Genomic DNA, 25140 nt, shown 5'->3' on the forward strand with positions numbered 1-25140 from the left:
AAATAGTCCACTAACACAGAATAAGGAGATCAAATTACCTCAGTTTGGTGTCATTTGGGTCATAAATTTGGATTTAATCATCCCAGTCCGTGGGCCTCTTTGGTCATAAATTTTTCTCAGTCGTAAACAATCTAAATAATCTTGTGTGTTGCCAGATGCATTTTGTCATCAATTTTTATTTTGTATGTTTGATCTGGCATTATAATAAGATATATATAATCAGAGTATATAGCTGTGTATATCTGTCAGCCGAGGTTTTAAAGAAAGCAAGGGAAAGCTTTTAAGAACCTTAAACCTAAGTCTTAGGAACTGCCTTGCAGCAGAATGATAACGCTAGAAAGTACTAGAAAACTAACACAGAAAAACAAAAAACTAGGCAAAATAAAAATGATCCATGGCATAAGCTCAATAACTATATAATTGTATTACAACTATATAATGATGTTAGATAGCTAATGCTGAATTTCACTGTGACACACAAAGCACAAGGTTCACCAAGTCACTGGAAATGACGCACAAGTACAAAAGGCAGGTAATAGCCTACAACATGTTGTTTCAGTGAGGGGGTCTTAACACAAATCCTGCTGAACAACTGGATTAATTCCCAACTCGGTCCGATAATTTCCAAATCGGTGGGTTTGTACAAATCCGCATTTCTTGACCCCGGTGCATGCTGGGGTTTGTAGTCGGGGCGCCCGGTGCCGGCGGCTGTAAGCCTGCTTGGGATTGGCTGGCGGCGCGGAAGCGCTCTGCGCGGAGCCAATGAATGGGCGGGATATTGGGGAATCGCGGATTCCCGGATACGGCCGCGCACCGCCTGCTCTGGCCCGGCCCCAGAGGAGCCTTCGCCGCCTCGGGCCGCGCGGACCCGACGCCGTGCTCTCCCACCCTGTCCCGCCCCATCCCGTCCCAGTCCCGTCCGTCCTGCCCCGTTCATCTCCGTCTCGACCTGTCCCGGATGGCCGCGATCTCTCGGGCACCCGCGGGCCGAGGGCAGGTGAGGCATCGGCGCCCTAAGTCAGTCTGTATCTGGGCAGCCGCGGCCCGGGCCGGCGTTTGCGTCCTGCGTGGGGAGGGATGTGTGCAACCTTCCCTTCCTACAGCTCCCTGACAGAAGAGTGCAGCCATGTAGTGCCCAGCTCTGCTTCCAGGGAACCAGCGACAGGGCGAGAGGACAGTCTTAAGCTGTGCCAGGGAAGGTTTAGGTTGGACATCAGAAAGAATTTCTTCACAGAAGGGGTGGTCAGACATTGGAAGGGGTTGCCCGTGGAGCCACCATCCCTGGACATGTTTAAGGGAAGACTGGATGTGGCACTCAGTGCTTTGGTCTGGTTGACAAGGTGGGGATCAGTCACAGGTTGGACTCGATGATGTCAGAGGTCTTTTCCAACGTCATTGACTCTGATTCTTGGCAGGGCCACGGCCATGTACCCCACAGGACCAGCACTCGTGGTGAACTCACCGTGGTGGACACAGAGCTGGAGAACGCTGGGAGAACTCGGTCCCACCGTGGCAGGTTCGTGAAGGCGTGCGATGGAAACGCCCGCGGGGCCCAGCGGTGCCAGATGCCAGGAAGCACCGTGTGGGCAGGGAACATCCAGGTAGCCCAGAGCACTCTGGGCAGCGCCTCCCACGCGCGGTTAAGCTCGGTTCTGAGTAAAGTGGCACAACTAGAAAGCAAGATCATGAGTCAAAAAAAGCACCTGGAATTGCAGAACACTGACTCGGGCCTGAAGCCTTTGGCTGAGGAGTGCCCCTCGTCTGCCTCTGGGCATGGACGTGGTGCCAGGGGCACGAAGTACCGGAAGAATTATGGTATTACCAGTGGGAATGGGACCCGCAGGGATGCCTGTTCTGAGGAAGAAGAAAGCATCCAAAGCCCTAAAAAGAATGTTACGGTTAAACAACAGCTTGATTTGGATAGCGATGAAGAGGAAATGAGAGAATTGATGGAGAGCTCTTTGGGGTTTTCCAGTGGAAATGGGAATCAGAAGGTTCTGGTAAGTGATGCTCAGTGGAGTAGAAAGGTAAATATGAACTTTGCTGGATTATGTATTTTTATTAATGCTTTTATATAATTGTTTTAATTGGTTGGTCGCTTTTAATTTAGGTAACACCAACACCTAAATTTTAACTGTGCATTTGTGTCTTGCTCGTGATAGGATTCAGTTTCACATCTTAACATCTTAAAATTACTCTGTTTTACCCACAACAATTTGTTCTCCCTTTAGCAATCTGCACATAACAATGAAGTAACACATAAATCTCTTTTTCATGTTCTTCAAAAAGAGCAAGATTCCGGTTCCATCAGGAAGGCCTCCTCCACCTCGTAAGGAAGTTTCACCATTAGAGTTACCCAAAGCATCTGCTTTTCACAACAAAGACTCGGAGAAAAGTGCATTTGGTAAAGTTAATTCACCAGCACCTTCACCCGCCAGCAGAAACCTGTCAGGACGTACCATGAGATCTCGATTCCCATCGTCTTCCGTGAAAGACGCCACTGTAAAGATTGCTCTGCCTAAAGCAGGCTACACCAAGCAAAGCCAAGAATCCCTTGAAAGTGACAGAAGTGAAATAAAGTCATTAGATGAATTGTTTTCAAAAGGAGCTGATGCAGAAGATCTGACCAGCTGCAGCTCAAAATGTAAGTTTTTTAAAATACTGTCTCAGTAGACTCGGTATGAATTGTACTGATAATCTCCTGATAAATTCTCGTATCAAACATAGTCACTTCAAAAGGATTTACTGCTAAAATTTCACATAAACCAAGACCTTATCAAAGTAATTATCTTGGTCTGTTTCTTTTTTCTAGTGTAATAGGTTTGTATTTTTCTTAGGTTTTTTACTTAACGGGTTCAGATTAATGATGCTGCCCTGGGTGATGTTATGATGTCAAAACAATTAGAACATTTAAAATAGTTTTCATGTATCAATGGCACAATGTACCAATGGGTCAGAGTGAGAACAGCTGTAAATGAGGGGCAGCAAAAACCTCTTGAACTTCAGTCAGCAGACCAAAGGAGGAAATTGTAGGAGTTTCTACGATGTTAAAGAATCTGAGTGACTGATGGCTATTAGTTTTTGGGTACTAAACTAGGAAGGTAGTACCGATTTTTTTTTTTTCCACTTTTCTCACTTACGGGACAGCGTACTGTAACTTTCATGCAAATTCTCATGTCGATGTGTCATTTGTTTGTAGACTTCAGACTGAATATCCTGAGCCTTGATGATTTGGCACCTGATACTACCAGTAAGGCAGCAGAACTACAGCAGAAAGTAAGTAGAAATTCCCCACTAGCACCTATTCCCACTCTGCCTTTGTTTGGTGGAGTGTGGAGGTTCTAAAAAAAATACTTTTACAGGGAAAAGACATTCAGTTTACTCAAGAATCAAACAAGTATGTGAAAAAAGATACATTGGTGGGGGAAGAGGACCAAGCTGCTCTTAAAATGACCAGTGCAGTAACTGGTGTGAGTGATTCTTCTGAAGAGGATGTTGAAAAAAGCGTCACCGAAGATGAAATCTCTGAACAATTAAGTGGAGTTTCCTCAGATCTCCCTCCACACAAACAGGATTATCTTAATAAGAACGAGAGAACTCTTAATTCAGAGTATTCTGAAGACTTTGAAAGGTCTCTGTCTACAACAGACAGGGAATCCCTAGAGGGACACGCTGCGAGCTGCGCGCGTTCCGGAGCACACCCATCTTCAGCATCAGCCCCGTTGGTCACCCAGGAGCGGCACAGCCGGGGACACCGAGTGACCGTCACAGAAACTGCAGTTCAGACAGCAGGGCCTCCGTTCACCTACTGCTGGGCAAAGGGTGAGTTCAGCCATGGCTGCCCTAGTCAGGCAAGTTTTACACTTTTATATATGCCAGGCCAGTCAGCCTTTGATAGAGTTCTTCACTTCAGTGCCAGCTTCCCCTCACTGGTGCTAAATAAGAGATTTTCTAAAGCCCAACACTTTAATCTGCTCTCTACAGAAAAGATTGGGATTGAATATCATAGTAAGAAATGTTTTTTGCTTAAAAATACCCCCCACAGGACCAGTGGCTGGATGAGCCAGTGTTAGCGACAGAGCTCACAATAGCACGAGTAGTACTCTCTAATGAAATTCAATATTCTGATATCTTCACTATCGTAAATAACAGCACCGTAGCGTTACTAAAGTGGTTGCTCATCATAGAGTTGTTTTGCATTGTAGTTCTCTCTTGGGAAAGCATTATGGTCCCATGACAGGATCAGAGAGGAGCTTTCACATCCTGAGGGGTAGCTCCCTGCCTACGCCTCTTTACTTAAAAGTGCTAAGAGCCACCATTCCTTGCCACACTCAAGGAGAAAGTAGAAACTCGAGTGTGCTTGAAAACAGAAGCAGTGAGTACAAAAGTGTTTGAGTCTGCCTAGGGTTAGAAAAGGTGCCTTCTGCAACGGTGGCGTGAGCCTAAGGATAAAGAAACTGCGGAGGTTGTATAACTATGTCAACATTTTTTTTGGCTGACAGAATTCTCCTGTTGAGCTCTGCAGTGGTTTTAGGGCAGCTGCTGTCCCAAGAAACTGCTGAAGAACCACCAAGTAAGCAGCACTAAACCTTTCCACTCTCCCCACCCAGTAATTCTGATGTTATCCTACGCACAGCAAACCCCTCTGCAGTGCTCTCCCCCCCTGTTGGAACCAGCTACATCGATCCAGTGCCAATTGCCAGTCACGTCATCAGCACGGACGCAGTAGAAGGTACCGAAACCACATTTATTCTTCGTTTTTACTCTCTTTTCTGCACCTAAGCCCGGCTTGGTTCGTTGAGCCCTCGCTGCCGACTGCGCCTTACCACAGTGTACCCTGTCCCTTTCTCGCAGCCCTGACCGCGTACAGTCCCTCAGTTCTCGTTTTACATACCATGTGCAAGCAGCACGTGATGCTGACCCAGCAGTTTGTTGAGAACATTCACCACCTTCACACATCCCTCGTGGAGTCATTAGAGCAAGAGAAGTTCCACTACCATACCCTGGAAGAGGCTAAAGAGGTATTTATGACAAACCAGAGACTGAGCGTATATTCCTTTCCAAACGCTTGTGGTATTTGCAGCAAACCCAGTTCCTTTGCATATGATTAATTAATAAGTTTACACAGTTAAAAAAAAAGACTTAATGTCTTGCTGGAGGCCATAGTTTTTGAAGATTAATGTTTCTGCTGTACCATTTAGCTGTCCTAAAATGAACAAGGATCATGCAGATGCTGCAACAGAAGGGTCACTTTCTGTTGCTAGCGCAGAAAAGTGCAGGTGTCTTGACATGAAGATTAGTTACTTTCTACTATTTAATAAATAATCATCTACATAATAAAGACATTAGCATATTAAGTTGTATTTTTTTTTTGCAGTACATCAAGAATCACAAATCCCCACCTCTAACAATTGAGCAAGCACTTGAAGAAATTCAGAGAGCCCAGGACAAGTAACAGCTTGGACAGTCACTGAACTTCAAAGTGATGTTTATATTTACAGCTCTAAGGCTGAAACAAGAAACCTTCCAAGTTGCACAGATAAAAGGTTATAAACTATTGGAAGGATTTGTACAAACTGCTCTGTTAGTATAAATTAGTTAGTACAAATTGCTAATTGTTACATATCATTTGCTTTTCTATACCTGAATTTTTTACTGATGTACACAATACAGGGATAGGCAGAAGCCTTCAGCCAGACTCTGTCAGCAAAAAAGAAATGGAGAGAACGCTCCTCTCTGCCGGGACCGCGATAAGCCATCACATCCAGCCCGTGAATTGTGAGATCTGCGAGCACGTCTGTGATCGTGGCAGAAGTGGAAGTCTGTACTGCAGCCCCCGAGAAATATGACCACAGCAGAAAATTACCACATCCTGACTTCAGTGCCATTATCCAAAGGGCATTTTTATATAATCAGCCTCGTCAGATTACAACAAACCCAAACACACACTTGGGTGTATTTATTAAGATAAACTCGAAACAAGGAAGGCTTATAAGGCAAGGTACAGGAATCCACTTACTCTGAAATCTGAGCTGCCTTTTTATTTTTAAAAAAAGTGTTTATTGGAAGGCAAAACAATAACATTCACAAGTTGGCAACATACAGGTGTTGTATGCTGATTCACAGACAGGTACAGTTCCACAACTACAGTAGATCTAGAACAAACTGATGTTCCACCATATTAACTGGATGGTTTTAAGAGGGTTTTTGCTATACAAACGAACGACTGGAAAAGGGAGCCACGCAGACCTGGGGGCTGGAAGTGCAGTGTAAGGGCCTAACAGCTCTAGCTGGTGGTCTCTGGAAACAGATACAAAAGGTTTGTTTCTTTTTTCATTTAGATTACAGCAAGTTTCCAATAACATCTTGTCGATAGAAACGTGTAGAGCAGAGAAAATGGATTCTCTTCTATTGAACTAATTAGCTTTTATTAAAGGGTATATACAAAAATATAAAAAGCTCAAAGACTGCGTTCCATTACAAAGCATCGCCCATCCCTCAGAGCGCTGGGAAAGCTACCAGAGAACTGACCCTCGTGTCCTGCCCCGAGTGGAGGCTGCAGCAGCTGCTGGGTGGGGCCTGGAGATGGGTGGAAGGTTCTAAAAGCTCGCACAGTGCTCAGAGGTCACCTGCACTGGAACTAGATGCTTCATTCCCCATTTAGACATTAGGATACACTGCTCAGCATCAGTCTGACTTGATCCCAAGGCAGCACCCCTCCACTTCAAATAGAATTAACCTTTTGAGAGAAATAAACATACATTATGGAACTAGAGAACATACAACCACATCAGATAATGTCTGTATTCCACAGGAATGAATGAGGCACAATCCTCCACCAGGAACAGCTTGACCAGGGTTTAATTCTACTATAAAATGGGGAACTAGTTAAAAAAGTTTTGCAAGATAAATGGAAATTTTTAAACTTGCTAGACATGTCATAGTAACAACTGGCCTTTTTTAAGCACTAATTGACAAGTGTTGAAGTACATGTCATAGCTTTCCATTTTTCACCATAGTTTTAAAAGTAATTCATTTGTCACTTCCTCCAGACTTTAATCCGGATTTCTACAAGTTTAATGTTTTGTAGAAGATGCAAGACATCTTTCTTCAGAGAGTCTTATTCGGGTGGTGGAGGGTCTTGTGTTTCACGCTTCACTGAAACAATAGGGAAAAGAGTTCTTACACATTCCGCAGTTACCTAAGCTGTCTGAAATGTTTCGTGGAATGAGGGTTCTGTTAATTAGGAATTTCTCCTTACGGGCTTTATTTGAACCCATTTGATTGTACAGATCTAGAGGCAGAAGTGACATTTCATTGAGCATGCCAGTTTTTTTCCTCTTAGCTGTTGGCAAGAGCCGATGTTCAATGTATCACAGACTCTCTGCAAAAATCCATCATTTGGGTTTATTGTTTTCACCTTCTTATAAGCACCTCCACTTTTTCTGAACCCTTCCTACACTACAGGGAACTTATTAGCAGTTCTGGCTTTGGCAGAACGTGGTACTAACGGTAGGAAACTCTGAATAGGGTGGGGTAAACAGTAAGCGTGGTCTGACATAATTCCAACCGCAAGGACCTCCCTGCTGTGGCAGCCGTCCCTTCTGTGGCACAGCTCCCCATCCACGAACTTTGCGACTGCTCCGAGTTTTTGTGGGGCAGCATTCAAAGATGCGGGTGCTCGGTATTGCGGCCGGGAAGCGGCTTACACAGAACATGCTAATTAATTAATGTTTCAGAAATTAGAATGCAACACAATGCCTAAAAAGGAAAACCTGCTGAGTTAATCAGAGTACATGTCCACTTACCTGTTGTTTTAGTGTATCAGTTACATCAGAAGGAATTAAGAGTTACTGATATTTTGATTTGGGTTTACAAAAATCACTTTCAAGTCCATACAGGTTTCTAAATTGCCAAGAAACATTCACTTACATTCATCCCTGGCCTTCATACGTGCGATAAATGAGTAACTTTTATTTCTTCGGTAGTTTTCATAAGGGTCATCCAACGCAACTCCCACTCCTTTGTACTGATCCCATTTGTCTCGGATATCACCTCCTTTAATTGGATCCTGAATTCCTTGTTCCTTGGCTCCCAATCCACCGGATCCACTCCATCCTGCAGCAAGGACACAACATTGCAATCCTTTCATTGTTTGCTTATTACTAGAACTGTGAAGACAAACACGGACATTTTGAAACAACCAAAGACAGCACCAGTTTGAGAAAGCAGGATGGGAACAGACAGCCTGAAAGAACACATGAATTGTCCCATTTATTTCACAAGCATTAATAGGCAGACATTCCAGGGGCTGACAGCACCACTATCCCCAAAAACTGTTAGGGGGATAGGAAGAAAGGCAGCGCAAGCCCAATCTGCCTGGTCAGCCCTGCTGAACTGCACTGCAGGGAGATGAAATGCCCTCGGGTAGGTCAGTTCTATCTGATGCCAAACTCACATCCCCGTCTTCTGCATCTTTCCCAGAAAGGCAACTATCACTGCTCCATATACTTATATCTCTGAATATCCTTATGCTGACCTTGGAATGCCAAGGAATAATTCCTTATGGATGTGCATTAATTAATTATATCTAAAACTTCGGTGTCTAATTTTGTTTCCTTGCTTGTGTAGGATTCTAGAACAGCATCTTACCCATTTTCACTAGCATCTGATGGCCTTTATTTTCTTCCCCAAGTCTCGATTCTGGTATAGGAGGCCCAGAACTGGAGCCCAAACCAGCAGAAGAACTAACAAAATAAGAACAAAAAATTAGGAACCAGTGATACTGTTCTGACACAAAGCACAGTCCTGTTCTGTTAAGCATTAACATCCAAGACAACTCCATCCACTCTACTAAGCTATTCTCTATTAAAGCCATTAGATTATGCAGTTGTTCAGGTGGTGCCAGAAACACATCACCCGCTTCTCAGCACAAGGGAAATCAAACGCTCTGCTCTTCCCAATGGAGCACTCAGAGAATTACTCCTGCTCCTAAGGAAGGCGTACACAGACTTCACAGTTGCACGCTGTTTCATTCAACTAAAAAGCCACCACAATAGAGCAATATTCTCTCTATAAGCACATATAGCAGATAAATTGTTTCTAAATCTGCTTTCCATCATCTTTTCTGCTCTTTGTTGAAATGCTTATTATCTATCCCCTAGTAACGAGGCAGTGCCCCTGCAGGCGCTCCATTCAAACAGCCCAGGTAAAAGGAGACGGGACCAAACCAAAGCTTACGGAGGAGTGGGGCTGCGAGAGCGGGAACGGCGCCGCCTTCCTGGGGAGTACGACTTGGACCTTGACCGGGACCGTGATCGTGACCGGCTGTGAGAGGAGCGGGACCTGCTCCGGCTTCTGAAAGGGAGAGCGCACGAGTTACCAGAGCAACGCCCACAGCTCCTTGATCAGCCTCGAGGGTTGGGTTTTTCCCACTCCCCAGCTCCCAAGGTTTGGCCCCCCTGCGCCCTACCTGGACTGTGAGCGAGAATAGGATCGCGATCGAGAGCAAGAGCGAGAGCGTGATCTCGAGTAGGAGCCAGATGATTTCGAAGATCGTGAATTAGACCGGGAAGATGAACGACCTCGGCTTTTAGACCGACTGCGAGACCGAGACGGCCCACTGCACGGATGAGCAGAGAAACTCCAGTGAGGTTCCGCGGAGAAGTGCCAGAAACACAAATCTACTCCTGATCAAATTCAAATTACACACAAAAGCACCGCTTCTGCGGTGAAAGCGAAAGCTCGAGTGTGACAAAAATCGTTTCACGGAATCGCAAAGCGGTTCGAGTTGGAAGGGACCTTAAAGCTCATCCAGTTCCAACCCCTGCCAATGGGCAGAGACTCCTTCCTCTAGACCTCTGGGTGGCTTCAAGCCCCGTCTAACCTGGCCTCGGACACTTGCAGGGATGGGGCAGCCAAAGCTTCTCTGGGCAACTTGTGCCGGTTCCATTTTCTGCAGATTAGACAGAAATTCCAGCACACTGGAACTCACTTATTCCATCAGCATGTTGCTGAACAGACTTTCCCTCTGCATTTAGCCCAAGCACCTTCCACAGGAACGGCACACAGCAGAAGGCAGCGCACAGGATCTCTCACCTATTTCTCTTCTCTTGACCTTTCCTCCGCCTTGCTCTCATTTTAGCTCTGAAGAATTCGTACAGTCCATTCTGCTCCCATCCTTCGCTGCAACAAATCAACCACACAGAACCCACAGGCGTAAATTCCACTTCAGTGGCAACCTTAAGGATTTTCATCAGATTTTGTATGGAATGAAGGGTCTGGGCAAAATTGTCTTGCAAATCTCAGCATAGGCTCAAATGGCAAGCGCAGTCGCAATATAAGAGCGTTAGGAGAACCGAGACATGGGCGAAAAAGAGGGAGGCACTTTGTGGTTTGAGACACCTTCTTATAGAGCATTTTCCTTACCATTTTATTTGCTACACCTACTCTTACCTGTTTCTAGGCCTGTCGTGAGATGGTGGACTATAAAATGCCTCAACCGCTGCCAGGAGTCTCTCGCTGGGGGGCATTGGGGGTGGAAGACGTATATCTTTAGGATCTAAAGGTTTATACTCGTGATCTTCAAGCTGCCAGAAACAAAACAAATTACATTCGTGTCACGTGTCACAGGGTTGCTATCTGAAGAGATAAAATACAGATTTAGCTGTGTGGGGACCTCAAATTTCAATACTGGATAAAAGATGACCTGAAAATAAGGATTCTGCAGATGACCCGATGCTTCCTTGTGCTATCACTATTGAGGTCTCTGAGAAAAGCCTGCACTGCACAGGTTGCAGTATTAAGTGGGCCACCAGGTAGATAAAATGCAGATCTCATCCACCTTTGTGCTAATGTGGCTGGATGGAAGCCTGGCACAAACTGGTGTACGAGAATAACACAAAGAGATGGAAGAGGCTTATTTGTTCATCTCAAATACGGAGTACATAAATATAAATATCCCTGAAGATGCCGATGCAGGTATGTTTCCTGTTCTCTATCCTTCTCTGCGTATATAACATTGACATTGTAAAACATCTTCACGAGAATTCCAATTACGAAGAACTAGTACAGTGGCCCCATCAGACCTACGAGGTCTCTCTAGCCATCTGAAAATCACTGGGGATTTCCATTTCCTACAAACAGGGATCAGATTTTAAAGTGTAAATTAGTCTTTCATGCTGTGAGCTCAACCAGCTTTCTTCTGGCACACAACACTTGAAAATCATCACCATTTTCACTACCTAGTCCCCGCAACTACTCCTGCTCTTAAACCCTACGCAACCAGTTGTGGGATGGAAGGATTTGAAATTATACACGTCCACATTGAACTGCCCCTAATAACAACAACAGGTTTTGGATCTTTTAACCCCACCACTCAGTCCCATAGCAAGCACTTACTTTGACAAGCGGAGCCATCAGTCCAGCAGGAAGATCGAAGTAGGGAACATTTGGCACCAGACTGGGATCATCGTGGTTCATGTGAGGGGGCCCTTGGCGCCGCATGTGAGGGGGCTGCCCGTTAAATCCATGTGGTGGAGGCCCAAAATCAGGGTGCTGTGGCCCTCCCCAGGGAGGATGCTCGCTGATTCCAGGATGAGGCAATCTGTGACCAGGATGATGATGAGGAGGTCCAATTTCTGCAGAGTGGGAGGGTTAAAATGTTTTATTTAGCTATCAAGAAAGGAAGGCAATCAGAGAGGTACTTCCAGTTACTCCATTTATCCTAAAACCCAATCTCGGCAGATCCAGCAGAGCACCCGAGCCGAAGGACCAGAGGCTGGCTACAGGTCCACACTCACGAATACCTCCTTGGCCACAGCAACCACTCTCAAGACAACAGGATACTTCAACCCCAAGCCACTGCTTCCTTTGGGACCTACTGCGGTCAAAAGGACCTCAAGAAAGACACACTCGAGAACAAAATGTTTCAAATGCAGCAGGGCAGCTACCAGTGGGATTTATTTCTGAAGCTAAGGACACAATCGCGACTTAGCTTGGATCCGTAATTAGTTCTGTCTCTGTGCCAAATCAACATATGTAAAGAAATGCATACGGCAGCAATTAACTCACATCAGCGGGTGACAAGAAAATACTTTTGGTGAAAAATTAATTTGGAGAAGAGGCAGAGATAATATTCCGTTAAAATAGGGAAGCGAGTGACGCTCATCCAACCACAGATGGACAAACGCCACGAACGCCAGGAGACCCTGCTGAACTCGGTGCACTCTACGGAGAAAACTGCAAGACTGAAAATCAACATCATTTGCAACAGGATCCACGCCTTTTCCAGGAAAGGCCATTACAGCCGCCGCCCAATCTCGAGCTGGTACTATTTGACTCACTGTCGTCAGAACTCAAGCGGAGTCTGTACTGCCATTGCTTCACCGCTTCCCTAATTTTAACCACCTGGTTTAGTAGATCCCTTCCTCCAACAACAAACAAAGATGTTTTAAATCACCACTACAATCCAAAACCGAGCATCTCGTTCTGAGCTTAAACCTAAACTCCCTGGGACAAGAGGGAGTTCTCCCTTTCTCCCTGCTCGCTACCACAATTCTGAAAAAAACCTCAACCAAACGATGAAGCCCAAGGGAAAAAAAAAAAAGGGACGATCTCTACTACAGAGGTTAAACTCAATCCTAAGTATATAAACTCAAATCCATTGGTTTCCAAACATTTCTGGACTTGGAAAATTGAGAAACTTTTACGATTAACATAGCAACTCCTACACGGAAACGTAATGTATCTTTCAAATGACCTGTCACACAGAATCACGGTGATCTTTGGCCTTTACACTGATAAGGATCATTCCAGAATAACAATAACTCCTGCACGTGCAATGGAAACTACCTCGGGGCAGAACTATAGCAGACTTCCCGATAGAGCCGCAGGCCAGGCAAGCGGCACCTGGTTACGCTCCCAAACATTCCCATGTTCCGACAAGAAAACGGACCCAATGAGAAGGAAGAACTGGAGGCAGGGATCATTTCATCACACACTACCAGGCCACACAACATTAAAGGCAAAAAATTAGAGAGCTTGGCAGTCAAAATAAAAAGGAAGAATGAACGAGTGCATGCACAGGAACAAATCCTTCCAGCCTTCCTCTTAACTTCCTCCATCTACACAGGTCACAGCCCTCACCTACAGGCTGATGCACAGGAGACGTAAATTTACGAGAAAATGCTGCTTCTCACCTTTGAGCTTACTACTTCTAAAGTGGTCACAAAAGAGGTGCCTGTAGAGATGCTGACTTCAATTTGGACTACAATTTCTTACCCATTAGGGAAGACTCAAAAAGCAGGGAAGCATCCAACTCTGCATGCGTTTCCTACTCAGCTCTTAGCAGTAGCTTCCCAGACTCCCAAATGAAACATTTCTCAGGAAAATCACACCAGTCCACCGAGGATAAACCGGCACCCCAAACCACTAAATTTTGTAATGGCAATCAGCATCACAACGTAAGAAAACCTGGCCTGGTACACACTTTACCTTGAGGAAAATCCCCCTGGGGGTAATCAAAACGATGAGGATAAGGAGGCCTTTCAAAGGGATGGCGAGGTGGAAAATCATCCTGCATGAAGCGAGGTGGAAAGCGGTTGAAATTATGCGGATGCGGGGGCTGGTTGAATTGGGGATGTTGCTGATGTGGCGGAAATGGGCCTCTGAAGTGAGGTGGCCGCTGCATTCGAAATGGAGGTTCCCTCTGACCCCCACCCCATGGAGGCTGTTCATGCTGGTTGTTCCACGGCGCTTCAAACTGGTTGTTCCAAGAAGGATCAGGCTGGTTGTTCCAAGGTGTCTCTCGCTGATTGTTCCAGCCTTGATCTCTCTGTTCGTTCCACATTCCTTCGTGGTTGTTATTCCAGGGAGGACAATGAGGTGGTCCCTGGCGGGGAAGTACAGAAGCCTGGTAATTAGGTTACAAAAATAAAGAACACAATAACACACCTTCTTAAGGAAATACAGCCCTTGGGCAACACGCACAAGCAAAAGAACATTTCAAATACAGAGTCTGAACAACCGCAACTTCCAAAAAAAGATGGGAAAAGACCAAACTGTTCCCGAACCAAACAGCTCTCGTTCATAGGAATGGCGTGATGGTTAACAAAGTGAGATATGAGTAATACTTTGCCTTTAACTGTGGTCAGAATGACAAAGCTTGGCATTGAAATCTGGATTTCTAACTTCAACTTCCAGTTTTTCACTGCACTTCCACTACCGAGATGGCCATTCTCAACCTCCACAACCAAGACGGTCATTCCGAACCGCCACATCCGCTTTCGGAACCGTTTCATACCTGTTGTTGACCCCATGGCGCAACGGGGTGAGGTTGGTCGAACCAGGGTGGTTTATTTGGGGGAATCTGATCATGAGATCCAGGCCCACGTGGTCCACCTGAGGCAGGATCCTGCACTCCAGACCCGGTTGTGTCATACTCTGTAGAACCAGCCAGAGGCAGCTGAGATTTACCATCATCTGGAACAATTTAGAGACTATTGTCAGCATCAAAGTCACGTGCAATTAGTAAAACATCGGCACACCGGGCTCCAGATGAATTTCTTCTGCAGAAATCTATTACTGGGAGAGAGGATTTCTAATCCATTTAATGCCCATCTCTTTGGTACATTTTATACTCAAGCCTGAACCTGCTGCAAGGCTCCGAACAGATTCGAGCTTTTGCCTGAACCAAACCACCAGCGTATTGCGCCTCATTGTTAAAAAAAGGAGGGGGGGGGGGGGGGGGGGAAAGAAAAAAAAGAAAAAGAAAGTCCCAACACTGTCACCCTTTGATTTTTGCACAGGTCCCAGGTCAGCTCAGTACCTGCTTGTGTGACCGGAGCAGACGGTGGAGCTGAGGCTGGGGCTGCTGTCGGGGCTTGAGGTGGGGGTGTTGATTTCACCTCGTTCTCTAGTGAGGGTATTTGGATCTGTTGTTGCTGCTGCTGCTGCTGCTGCGTTAAACTGTTCACAAACTCTTCATGTTGAGTTTTCAGGTTCTGGATCTGCTGCTGAAAAGCCACTTGCACAGGCTGTACAACCGTTGCATATTCAGTGATCAAATTTGCCTGATAAAATAAATGAAGGAGAACAAGTGAACGCTGTACCTACAATACCTAGCCTATCTTCTTGTTCGGAATTCCCTACATTGCTCTTCACCCTCTCTCCCAAAACACGCACGAGGATGCAGGATAACGCCAGCAGAACCGCCCAGTCTCGCTACGAAGCTTTGCGGAGATTTCCAAAATATTCTCTGCAGGCTGCAACCAACCGTCCTTAGTACTGTCTTTCCAACACAGCTCAAATCAACAGCGCTCATTGTTAATAATAAAAAGGAAAGGCTCCCACAGCCACAACAATTTTTATAGTCAATGTATCCAATTTAAAGCCACAGTTGCTCGTTTCCTGTTGACCAAACACTCCCTGCTATACGAGACACTGCCAAACATGTACAGGACCGTATCAGTCTGTATCCCGCATCCAGGACAACAGCAGCTGGATTATTGAATGTTTGGAATAACAAGGTTGTATTTTACATTATTTTTCGTAATCCCTTGTAAACGTCAAGGGAGGGGAGGGGGGCCAGAAATTAGTATTAGCCTTTGAAAAGGAAAATAATTTTCAAAATATTTACACAAATAAGAAAACTGATACTTTTGTGGCTAACCTGGTACTGGCCAAGTCCAAGAGCTGGGCTTTGTAACTGCTGAATAATGGACTCATCAAAGTACCCATTTTTCTCCCATAGCTGAAGAAGCTGCATGAATAAGAGTGAAAGGATTTTAGAAATTATGAACAATCAAAGAAGAACTGAGGCATAGCATTTTTGCATCTTCAGCTTTTCATAAGGCCTAGGATTTTGGCATTTATTTTTGAACCGCTAAAGATTCAGATGCATTTGTCATTATGATTACTCTTAAATAAAACCTAGGCACTTGAAAGTTCTATTTTAAATGCGAACTAGAGCACATCCCGTAATAGACTTTACAAAGATGATCGGACCAGAAAAGTCTCAGTGATCTTCTTCCACCTGCCTATTTGTGAACTTACATAGCACCAACCTAACAAAGCAAAAGTCACCGTTCAACCAAGACCAGATACTCACTCTGGCAATTTTCTGTTGCTTATCCTCCTCCACTGCTAGAAAACTGGTACAATAAATAGGAACAACCACCTTCTGTAAAGCAGCCAGAAGATCTCGTGCTTGCTTCCGCTGGCTTCGAGAAAGGAATGGGAAGAGTTATCTTTTTCACTATAATGCTAAGTGCATTGGAATATTCAATTCATCTCAACTTCAGCTATACCAAAAATAGTGGAATCACGAAAAAGAGAGTTCTCTCCTTAACAATTTTATTGTAAAGTCTCGCCTGGAGGAAAAATACACAAATTAGATAAAAGGGTTATAAAAGGGTTTTACCTAAATTTGATTACTAAAGCACTAGATCAAAGCTGTGGACATCTTAGGACAGCCACTAAAAATAATTAATACATTAAAAATAAGAAGCAACTAGTCAAACTAACACTGTATCTAGGAGAGAGACTTCATCAAAGTAATCAAAACAGCAAACTGAAACCCGTAACTGAATTCTTACCAGTGATGCAAAACATCGTTGATTAAGTAGATGAGGTGCAGCCGCAGCTCAAAGTGAGCTCCTTCCGCCGTGATCCGGTTCCGCAGGTGCCCAGCCATCAACTCACAGTGTGCCGGAGACTTGGCATTACTAAACATCCAGTTCTTACCAGCCTTAGAAAAGCAAACGTTAAATATTTTAAGTCAGTCTAATGCGTTCACACGATACGGGCTTCCCATAGCTCTGAAATAACCGCAGGAAGGGGAGCTTTCAGGTAACAGCTTTCATCTTACGTGCCTCACAACACGGCTGTAAAGCTGCTACTAACGTACAGAGAATCTCAACACACAAATGAACCCACAGCTCCCCCGAATCCCCGCGCAGGCTCAGACCACTCACCGAAATGGCATCTTTCGTACAAGTGTCAATTATTGGCTGCAACAAGTTGTCAAATTCGTTCATGTCTAATTGGGTTTCCTCCAAAACCTTTTGCATTTGCTGCTCGATTGCAAGGGCTACTGCTGATGTGACTTGTTCCTGATAAAAAAACCCAAAAAGACAGAAGCAAAAAAAAGAAGAAAGAATTACATTATAGCCAATATTCTTTTAAAGAATGAAGCTGCTCTATCCTTATCCTCTTGGATATAAGTAGCTATCTCAAGGACCAAAATATTTTACAAGCCCTGTAACCTCACGAAAATGTTTCAGTTATTTGGTTTTGAAAAGAAAGGACTCTTCACATTTTTCAGGAGAAGTCCAGTTTACTTCTACTTCTAAAATTTATCACTCAATAAAAAATAATTGCGAGAAGCTTGTCAATATAAGGAACGTAACCAAGGCACAAGGAACGCTTCAGTTTGGTTTTCAGTGGCTTTAACAGCTAAACATCTCCTGCAAAAGTCAGCTAGTCCATAGCACATGGTTCCCTTCCACCCCCGATCACATCTAAGTTGGAATGCTACGAACTGGAACATCTCGCAGTTCCCAGCAATCTGCAGCATTAAACAGGGCTTAAAGCAGTCACAATTTATTCCACTCTAAAACTAACAAGGTTTTTCAAAGAGTAAATCAAAGGTTTTAATCACAGATCAGTCGTGCCAGCACAACCTACGCATCGGATACGTCCATTCCAGGGGAACGATGGCATTTGCCACGCAACAAAAATAAGGAAAGCAACTGCTCACCTCTTCTCACCCCCGTCACTGCTCAGCAGCAAACCGTCCTCTCCCCTTTCACTCCTAATTCCTACAGCTGCTGACAGGCCAGGATACACCAGGTGAGCATTCATCTTAAACCAACCTGTCTCATAGCGAGGAGATGCTGCTCCTGCTGTTGCAGGTTCCACTGACTCTGCTGGATGAGTTCCTCCACAGAAGGGGTGCCCTGAGGGGCTGGGATGGGCGCAGCCGGTGGGAGTGATGGCTGTGGCAGAGGCTGGATCTGTGCGGAAGCCTCGATATCTTGGCTCTGCTTGCACAACACTATCAGACAGAGTAAACTTTGAAAGTAAACCTCCCAGAGAAACCTGCTACCGCCAGCCCACGGGTGAAAATGGCACCGGTTCCAAGCAGACCCTCACTCTGAAGGGTCAGGGGGGTCTCCAGAGCTGCTCGGACAACGCTCTCGGACGCACGGTGGGATTCCTGGGGCGTCCTGCGCAGGACCAGGAGTTGGACTCGATGATCCTGATGGGTCCCTTCCAACTCACCGTACTCTATGATTCTACGGTTAATGCAAAGTCGCGCGTGGGCAGTACCAAAGAGGAGAGTCAGCAACTCCCCGTGCACTTCCACAGGGACAACTCCAGCACAAGCTGAGTCCCGGCTCTCCGGGTGCTGAGCTCCGTCTCACCACGCTGCCCGTCCCTGCGGCCCGCCCTGCCCGCCTCCAAACCCACAACCGGGGCCGTGAGGAGCCGTGGGCAGCGCTCAGCCAACTACCCGGAACCCAGAGCGCAGGAAGAGGCTGCAAACCGGTCCCGGCGGGGCAGGGTGAGGCCAGGAGGGACAAAAGTGTCTCCGTCGGCCGACCCCGAGACCCCGCGGCCGGGGGAGGGAGGGAGCCCCGAGCCGGCCCCGCCCGAGCCGCAGGCCCCACTCACGCTGCTGCTGCTCCAGGGCAAGCTTGTACTTGTAGTAGCCATAGAAGTCGCCTCCGAAGAGGAAGGAGAATTTGGGGTTCTCCTTCTGCTTCTCCATCGTCATCTTCTCGAACTCGGGCCCGTTCCGCGCCACAAACTGCGCCAGCTTGTCGATGACATTCCGCAGCTCCTGGTCTGTGGGGAGGCAGCGCCGTCAGCCCCCGCTCTCTCCCCGCTCCCTTCCCGTTCCCGCGGTTGCCCCCCGTTCCCCCTGAACCCCCCGATCGCCCCTCACCCTCGGGCGGCAGCGGAATCTCCATGGCCGCAGGTCCCGGGGCCGCTGGGCCGCGCCGCACGGACGGAAGAGCTGCGACACCCGCGCGACCGCGCTTTACGGTCCTGTCGCTATGGAGACGGCGCGCGGCGCCGGTCACGTGGGGTCGCTCGGCACACCTTCCCCTCCCGCCGCGGGGCTGGCCCGGCGGTAGCGGGAGGGAATAACGGGAATAACGAATGAGGAAACAAGGCGTAAACAATTCACCATGGGCAATTCAGACGAGCGAGCCGCAGGAGCTGTGGGACTTTTTGCTCTCCCTGCGATGGCATTAGTCCAGACCACGAGGTATTTCCTGGAACAGATCCTCCCTGTAAACGGGAGCTACAGCAAAGCTCAAGCCCTCATCTAGAGACCCTTGGAAAAGCAAAGGTGAGGTGGGATTACCTGGAGCCCCAGGGGACCGAGGTGAAGGGAACGGAGAAGCACACAGCAGACAGCTTCCACTGCTGCTCACTCCAGCGAGGGGAACATCCCCGGAATTTAATGTCCAGAGTCTCTTCCAAGCCCCACAGGTGAACAAACAGATACTCCAAGGCTGATTTCCTTTGCGCTTCCGGCGGCACAGACCCACCGGGAGGAACTGGAGTCCAAGCACACGCGTCAGCAACTGTTTTCCCACTTGCCCCTCTCTCCACATTTTCCCTTTCCAGTGGGATGCAGGTGCCGTCCCCCAGAAGCGGGAAAACTGCCTGGAAAGCCGGGGACGCCGGGAGCCAGCACCCCATTTCCCCCAGATTTCCTGCTGACAAGCATTTTAAGCCTGCTTTGCTTCACAGGTGCCTTTCTGCCAAGGGCACGCCCAGCTTTTTTTTTTTTTTTCCCCCCCAAATAAAGGTTTGGAAAGCTGAGTTTCACGGGAACTAGATCATACTTTGATTATTCTTAACTTGGAGTTTCCCTTGGCACCAAAAGCCAGTTGCGACCAGCTGCTTTCAGTCAATTACCCGGGCACACCTGCACAGGGAGCTGCTAGTCCCGAGGGGCCAATGGAGGCACCCCAGCGTCCCTCCAGGAACGATGGAGCATCCGGCAGGAGCTGGAGAGCAGCTGGATGCACCCGGGCACCTGAGCAGGCGGGGCAGCGTGTGGGGTGCCAGGGGAAAAGTTTCGGCTTTCTGCTTTCATCTTGTCAGTCCCTTCCCAGAGCCCCTAGTCCCTTCACAGTGGCCCCAGAAAAGGGGTTTAAACTGGGGGAAATACTTCCTTTTCCATAATTGTCTGTGTTCAAATTGAGGGGGAATCCCCTTCCCCTGCGATTTTAATGGTATCATTTGAAGGAAGCCCTGCCTTTTCTATGCTGTTAGGGGTATCAGTTGACAGGGAATCCCCATTTTCCATTGTTGTCTAGTTTAAATGGAAAGGGAAAAACCTCGACCGGGCTATTTTATGGGTTGGAATTAAGGGTAACTCCCACGTTTTCATCATCCTAATGTTTAAATTGAGGGGGAAGCCCAGTTGTCCCTCCTTTTTAAGAGTTTGAACTGAGGGGAAAAAAATCCCCCTTTTTCCATCACTCGAGAGATTTAAAGTGGGAAAAACCCCTCTTTTCCTAATAGTTTAGGGGTTTACATTAAAGGAGAGAAGCCATTTATTTGCTATTGTATTGGTTTAAGTGAAGGCAAACACCCTCTGTTTCCTCATTTTAAAAAGTTTAGTTGAAGGAAGCTCTCCCTTTTTCAGCATTTTAAGGGTTTAAATCTGTATTTTAAGGCACTTCTACCTGTACCCCGGTAACAAATATCTCACACGGGAGGGAGCCCAGCAGGTAGGCAGCCCTAACACTGCCCGGGGGGTCAATTATTTTTTTTTTATAATGTATATAGCACTAATTGGAGGTCCTAGTGAGAGTTTCACTATTTGTATCATTGCTATTTTTCTCCACTCTACTTAGTCACATGTGGAATACTTAGTAATCACTAAGGAACAATTATGCAAATTAGCAACTCATTATCCCACTTATCTATACTACTCTGCCAAAACACAAAGTTTTATTCCTTACCCAGTCTCTGCCCTTTTGCTCAATGTAGTTGCAGTAAAAAAGAAAGTATGTAGTAAAAAAAAGAAAGCACAACAAGTATTTTTCTCTATGCAGCTCCTTACTCATCTTGAATTTGAGACAGAGGAGCCAAGCAGCCATGGCTCCTTTGAGAGCTTTTATACCTTGTGGTATTTGCCCCCTCCCTTTTCCCGGCATTGTGGGAACGAGAGGCGGGCCCAGCTGGGGGTATATCAACCCCAGCCTTTACCAGAGGGGCTCATGCCTTCTCTGGGATTGAGGGGGGTAAGAGGTCTTGTCTCACTTTGATAAGGGGGGGGGGTCTTTCAGCTCATCTCAGCTTTTCTTTTTAATAAAGGCTTTGAAGACACAATGGAGAAAATGGCATGGAACATAGAGAGTATTTAAGCTCGTGATTTTGGGTTGGGTGTTCAGGGGTGATAAGGTGCTTGTGTAATTTTGGTTTTTGTTCTTGTGGGTTTTTTTTGGTTTTTTTTTTTTTTTTTTTTAGGAGCCTTGTAATTTCTGGCTTGTATTAAGTATGATGCTTTAAATTTTCTCAGCACATTCATCGTGTCACAAAATAGACCCGCCCCGTGTCAAAGATGATATCTGAAACTGAGGCTTCTGATAGGTAAGTTGTGTATTGTGTCCGGGAGAGGGAGCATGAGCAGGACAACTGGTTTAGGAAGAGCCAGGAGGGGTTTGGAAAGCCCCACAGTGGGAAACACTGTCCATTTGGGGCCCCCTAAGGCTTTTCCTCAAGCGCAGCAGATGCATTTACGTGTCTTAAAGCATCCAAATGCATCCATCGCGCTCACAGAAGCACAGTGTAACTTTGTCCCTCGCTAACCCAGGTGCCCATTGAAATAAGGGCCACAGCTTTTGACTCGGGACAAAGCCGGAGACTCAAGGACCTGGGCACACTTAGGGTGAGTAGCTGAATTGCTGGGATTTGGCCCATATGCTGCTAAACTTGTGCACTGATTTTGGTTTTCTTTATCATAGCTGACTAAGAGGCTAACCTGGCTATCACAGGGCCTTCGAGATAGCTGAGGAAGACTCATTTTGCCTCCAAAGCGGTTTCACGTTGCCAGTCATCCGAAAGATAAGTCAAGGGCTTTGACTCGGAGATGGGATGATAGCAGGGTGGAAATTCCTGAGAGAGATTTAATAATTAGTGCAGGGGTAAGGGATGTCCTCTAAGGGGCCTCTTAGGACAGCTAAAGGCAGTGGCTCTACTTTGGATTGCAGCCATACGGTGTGCAGAGCAGTTCCAGTATGTCTTGTGTTGTCTAGTGTGTTGTGTTGTCTAACGTGGGATCCTTTGGATCTCTGCCTTTTCCCCTTGAGGGCCTTATCGCAAGCATCGTTGTCATCTCTAGGTTCTTGAACGTTTGCACTTCTTGGCATGATACCAATATAGTTTGTTCTTCTACTGGCGGGCTTGGCCGCGTCTTGGAAGCATTGAGTCAGATGTCTTTTGTGTCCTTGCCCCTGGCCATATTGCCATCCATCCTTTCTGGCCGTGAATTGTAATGTCCTGGGGCTTGTAAGGCTATGGGGAGCGTTCTGAACACAGCATTATCTTACAGCCATCTTGATCATCGTGACTGACAGTTCTTGTAACAGGCCACTCTGTTACATTCTTGTCTTCCCCTCCTTAGAGCCTCCTCCATCTAGCATTGCCACGCCATCGGTCGTCTCTTTTGGCATCGTCTCGGTCCTTGCCATCATTCTTCTCCCCAAGGGCTTTTTTTTTATCATTCTTGTGTCACGCTGTTTGTAGCATAATGTGTTGTTTGTGTTTAGCCTGGAACTGCTCTGCCCTGTGGAATAGAATGGGGGGTAGGTGGAATAGAAAGAAGACTTTACAGGTAAGCTTTAGCTTTGCTTAACCACCCGAGTCACACCTCAGACAGAGCGACCGTGGCCGGTCTGTGCAGGGTTCAGCGGGAGCGGTACGGCGGCGTCTCGCAGTTTTCTAGCAGTTCGTCTTAATGCATGCTGTTGTTGGATCCTAGGCAGTTTGCTTTGAGAAATGACAACTTGGGAAAGGTTAAGCTTTCCCTGTGTGTCTGAGTAACTTTGACAAATAATCTTTTTGCAGAGGTGGAGGGATAGGATGGAAACCCGATAACGAACAGAGGAGGCCAGAGGAGCACGGCGACGAGGCGGGTCGGCACCCGACCTCCGAGCGATGGCCTGACTTTTGGCTCTACATTCACCTCGTTGTTTGGCTCTTCGTTTCATTTTGAACACGCGAAGCGCTCGGCACGGCCGGCTGTCGGCACCGGGGAGACCGTGAGCTAGCCGAGAACCGGTGACCGAGATAACTGTTGATTCCAGCACAGAACTAGATGCTACCAGAGTTGTTGTATTAGTGATAAAACTGTAAGCATACTTGGGTTTTTTTGTATTTTACAGGTGGTCCGCAGCATTCAAATCACTATTCCAATATGACAGAGACCCCTGCGGAAAGAGGTCACGGTCAAGCGGTTTCAGACAGAAACTGCCACGCTAACGTGATGCTTTTGGACCCTGCGTGGGTACGTGCCTTTCCTTTTTGTTTTGCCCCTTCTCCCCCAGGAAGGTTGGTCATCGCTTGGCTTTTCAGGGGAGGTGTAAATGGTGGCCATGTTATAGCATTGTTCCTTGTCTATATTTTTAGGAAGTAAAGCTGGATATCAGCAGTCAAGGTGGATGGAGCGAGGTGAGCAGTGACCGGTAGACTGAACCACTTGTTATTCCTTGGGTGCCAAATTCTGGTAAAGCTCTAAGCATCCGTTGTCATTTGTCCTTTTTAGGGAGTTCTCTTTATTATGCTGAGCCCCCTCACCGACAGGCCGACGGACCCGGTTCACCGCCCTCATGAGCCCTCCGGAAGTATTATGGGACTCTGCGATGAAGCCTGTACCTTTTCCATTCGAAGGTGCCGTCCGGGTAGCCTTGGGCAACGGCAGAGGAGTTGCGGCGAGTTGGGGAGGGAGGAGGAGCGAGGGTCCTCTCAAGTTTCAGCAATGCCACATCACCTCGTCTCCTCTTAACCCAGGTGTACCCTGCAAAGCGCGGCTGAAGCGTGCGGCCCGAGGACCACGGCCTTCTTAGGAGACAGTGAGTGGCAGAATTGTTGGGTTTTGGCCGACGTGCCACTAAGTTCCTGTACTGATGCTCAGTTCTCTTTATTGTAGCCGACTGAGAGACAATGGCCCGGCGATGGCAGGAACTTCCCGGATGGCAAGGTGTCATTCTGTTGCGCCCGAGGAGGATTTGCGTCCCCAGATGTCTGAGAGATAAGTTGAGGGATACGATCCACAGAGGGAATGAAAACAGGATGTTGGGGCTCAGCAGGAGGGATTTTTGAGTCTGCTTTGGAGGCGGGGATGTCCAGGGAGGGGCCCCTTAGCCCATATAAAGGGAAAGTCTCACGTCTGATCTCAATGCCAAGGTGTGTGGGGCAAAGCAGTCCCGGTGCACATTGTATCACCTGTCTGTCGTGCATTCTGTATGTTTTGGGCATCTCGTGTCTCATGTCTTTAGTCTTAGCCCTTCGATGTGCTTGTGGTCATTCTTCTTGCTGAGAGTTTTTTCTCCCCTTTGCATCTCCTCGTTTGTCATCTCCCATGTCACGGGTGCCTGCACGGGTTTGGCCCGGAGCTGCTCTGCCCTGCTGCACACTCTGGCCTATAGAATAAGGCCCGGGGACTTGAAATTTGTAATGTAGGGTGTAGTTTGGCCTCTAGATAATATTCCGAGATTGACACAAGATAGCTGGAGCTGTTAAGTTCTCATGCAGCTCTTTGACTTTTGTCATCACTTTCTTTCAGATGCAGATGGATTAAATCCGTGGCAGAGCGCCCCACACCGGGTGAGGGGGTTCTGGCAGGAAGGTCGGTCACCATTTGTGTTTGCAGGGCAAGGGTAAATGGTGGCTATGTTACAGCATTGTTCCTTGTCCTTATTCCTAGGAGGTAAAGCCAGATATCAGCAGGCAAGGTCAAGTGAGCAAGGTAAGCGGTGACCGGTGGACTGAACCAGTTGTTACTGCTTGGATGCCAAGTTCTGGTAGCTTAAGCTTTAAGCTTAAATCGTCATTTGTGTGTTTTAGGTGGTCCACTTGTATTATGCCAAACCCCCTCACTGACTGGCCGAC

The 25140-nt window shown here is 46.9% G+C and overlaps 2 protein-coding genes and 2 long non-coding RNA genes across 6 annotated transcripts; 3 read left to right on the forward strand and 1 right to left on the reverse strand.

The window, feature by feature from the left end:
* Positions 1 to 766: 766 nt before the first annotated feature.
* On the forward strand, positions 767 to 5948 carry C28H19orf44 (chromosome 28 C19orf44 homolog). Its single transcript, XM_048287559.1, has 8 exons — positions 767 to 997; positions 1416 to 2000; positions 2290 to 2644; positions 3200 to 3276; positions 3363 to 3822; positions 4637 to 4732; positions 4855 to 5021; positions 5378 to 5948. Exons 1-8 carry the CDS (start codon positions 767 to 769, stop codon positions 5453 to 5455), a joined length of 2049 nt encoding a protein of 682 aa, XP_048143516.1. The 3' UTR covers positions 5456 to 5948.
* Positions 5949 to 6015: 67 nt separating this feature from the next.
* On the reverse strand, positions 6016 to 19059 carry LOC125317740 (calcium homeostasis endoplasmic reticulum protein). 3 transcript variants are annotated; one of them, XM_048287735.1, is made up of 18 exons: positions 18950 to 19059; positions 18676 to 18849; positions 17874 to 18055; positions 16974 to 17111; positions 16596 to 16747; positions 16109 to 16220; positions 15671 to 15760; positions 14828 to 15071; positions 14303 to 14481; positions 13495 to 13891; positions 11401 to 11639; positions 10456 to 10589; positions 10099 to 10185; positions 9473 to 9622; positions 9241 to 9354; positions 8653 to 8747; positions 7933 to 8118; positions 6016 to 7158 (listed from the first exon to the last, which is right to left on the reverse strand). In XM_048287735.1, the coding sequence occupies exons 1-18, from the start codon at positions 18972 to 18974 to the stop codon at positions 7121 to 7123; spliced, it is 2736 nt and encodes a 911-aa protein (XP_048143692.1). In that variant the 5' UTR covers positions 18975 to 19059; the 3' UTR covers positions 6016 to 7120. The 3 variants fall into 3 exon arrangements, with proteins under 3 accessions (XP_048143692.1, XP_048143693.1, XP_048143691.1); XM_048287736.1 differs by having other exon boundaries at positions 6016 to 6739; positions 9241 to 9357; XM_048287734.1 differs by having other exon boundaries at positions 9241 to 9357.
* An 80-nt stretch (positions 19060 to 19139) lies between these two features.
* Positions 19140 to 19856, forward strand: LOC125317741. The gene is made up of 2 exons (XR_007200177.1): positions 19140 to 19503; positions 19642 to 19856. It is a non-coding gene; the product is annotated as an uncharacterized LOC125317741 (long non-coding RNA).
* Positions 19857 to 21371: 1515 nt separating this feature from the next.
* LOC125317790 lies at positions 21372 to 24786 on the forward strand. The gene is made up of 8 exons (XR_007200183.1): positions 21372 to 21621; positions 21845 to 21919; positions 21996 to 23310; positions 23415 to 23536; positions 23659 to 23700; positions 23795 to 23919; positions 24040 to 24101; positions 24179 to 24786. It is a non-coding gene; the product is annotated as an uncharacterized LOC125317790 (long non-coding RNA).
* The last annotated feature ends 354 nt before the right edge of the window (positions 24787 to 25140 follow it).

The sequence above is a fragment of the Corvus hawaiiensis genome, chromosome 28, assembly GCF_020740725.1.
Source record: "Corvus hawaiiensis isolate bCorHaw1 chromosome 28, bCorHaw1.pri.cur, whole genome shotgun sequence".
Classification (NCBI taxonomy): domain Eukaryota; kingdom Metazoa; phylum Chordata; class Aves; order Passeriformes; family Corvidae; genus Corvus; species Corvus hawaiiensis.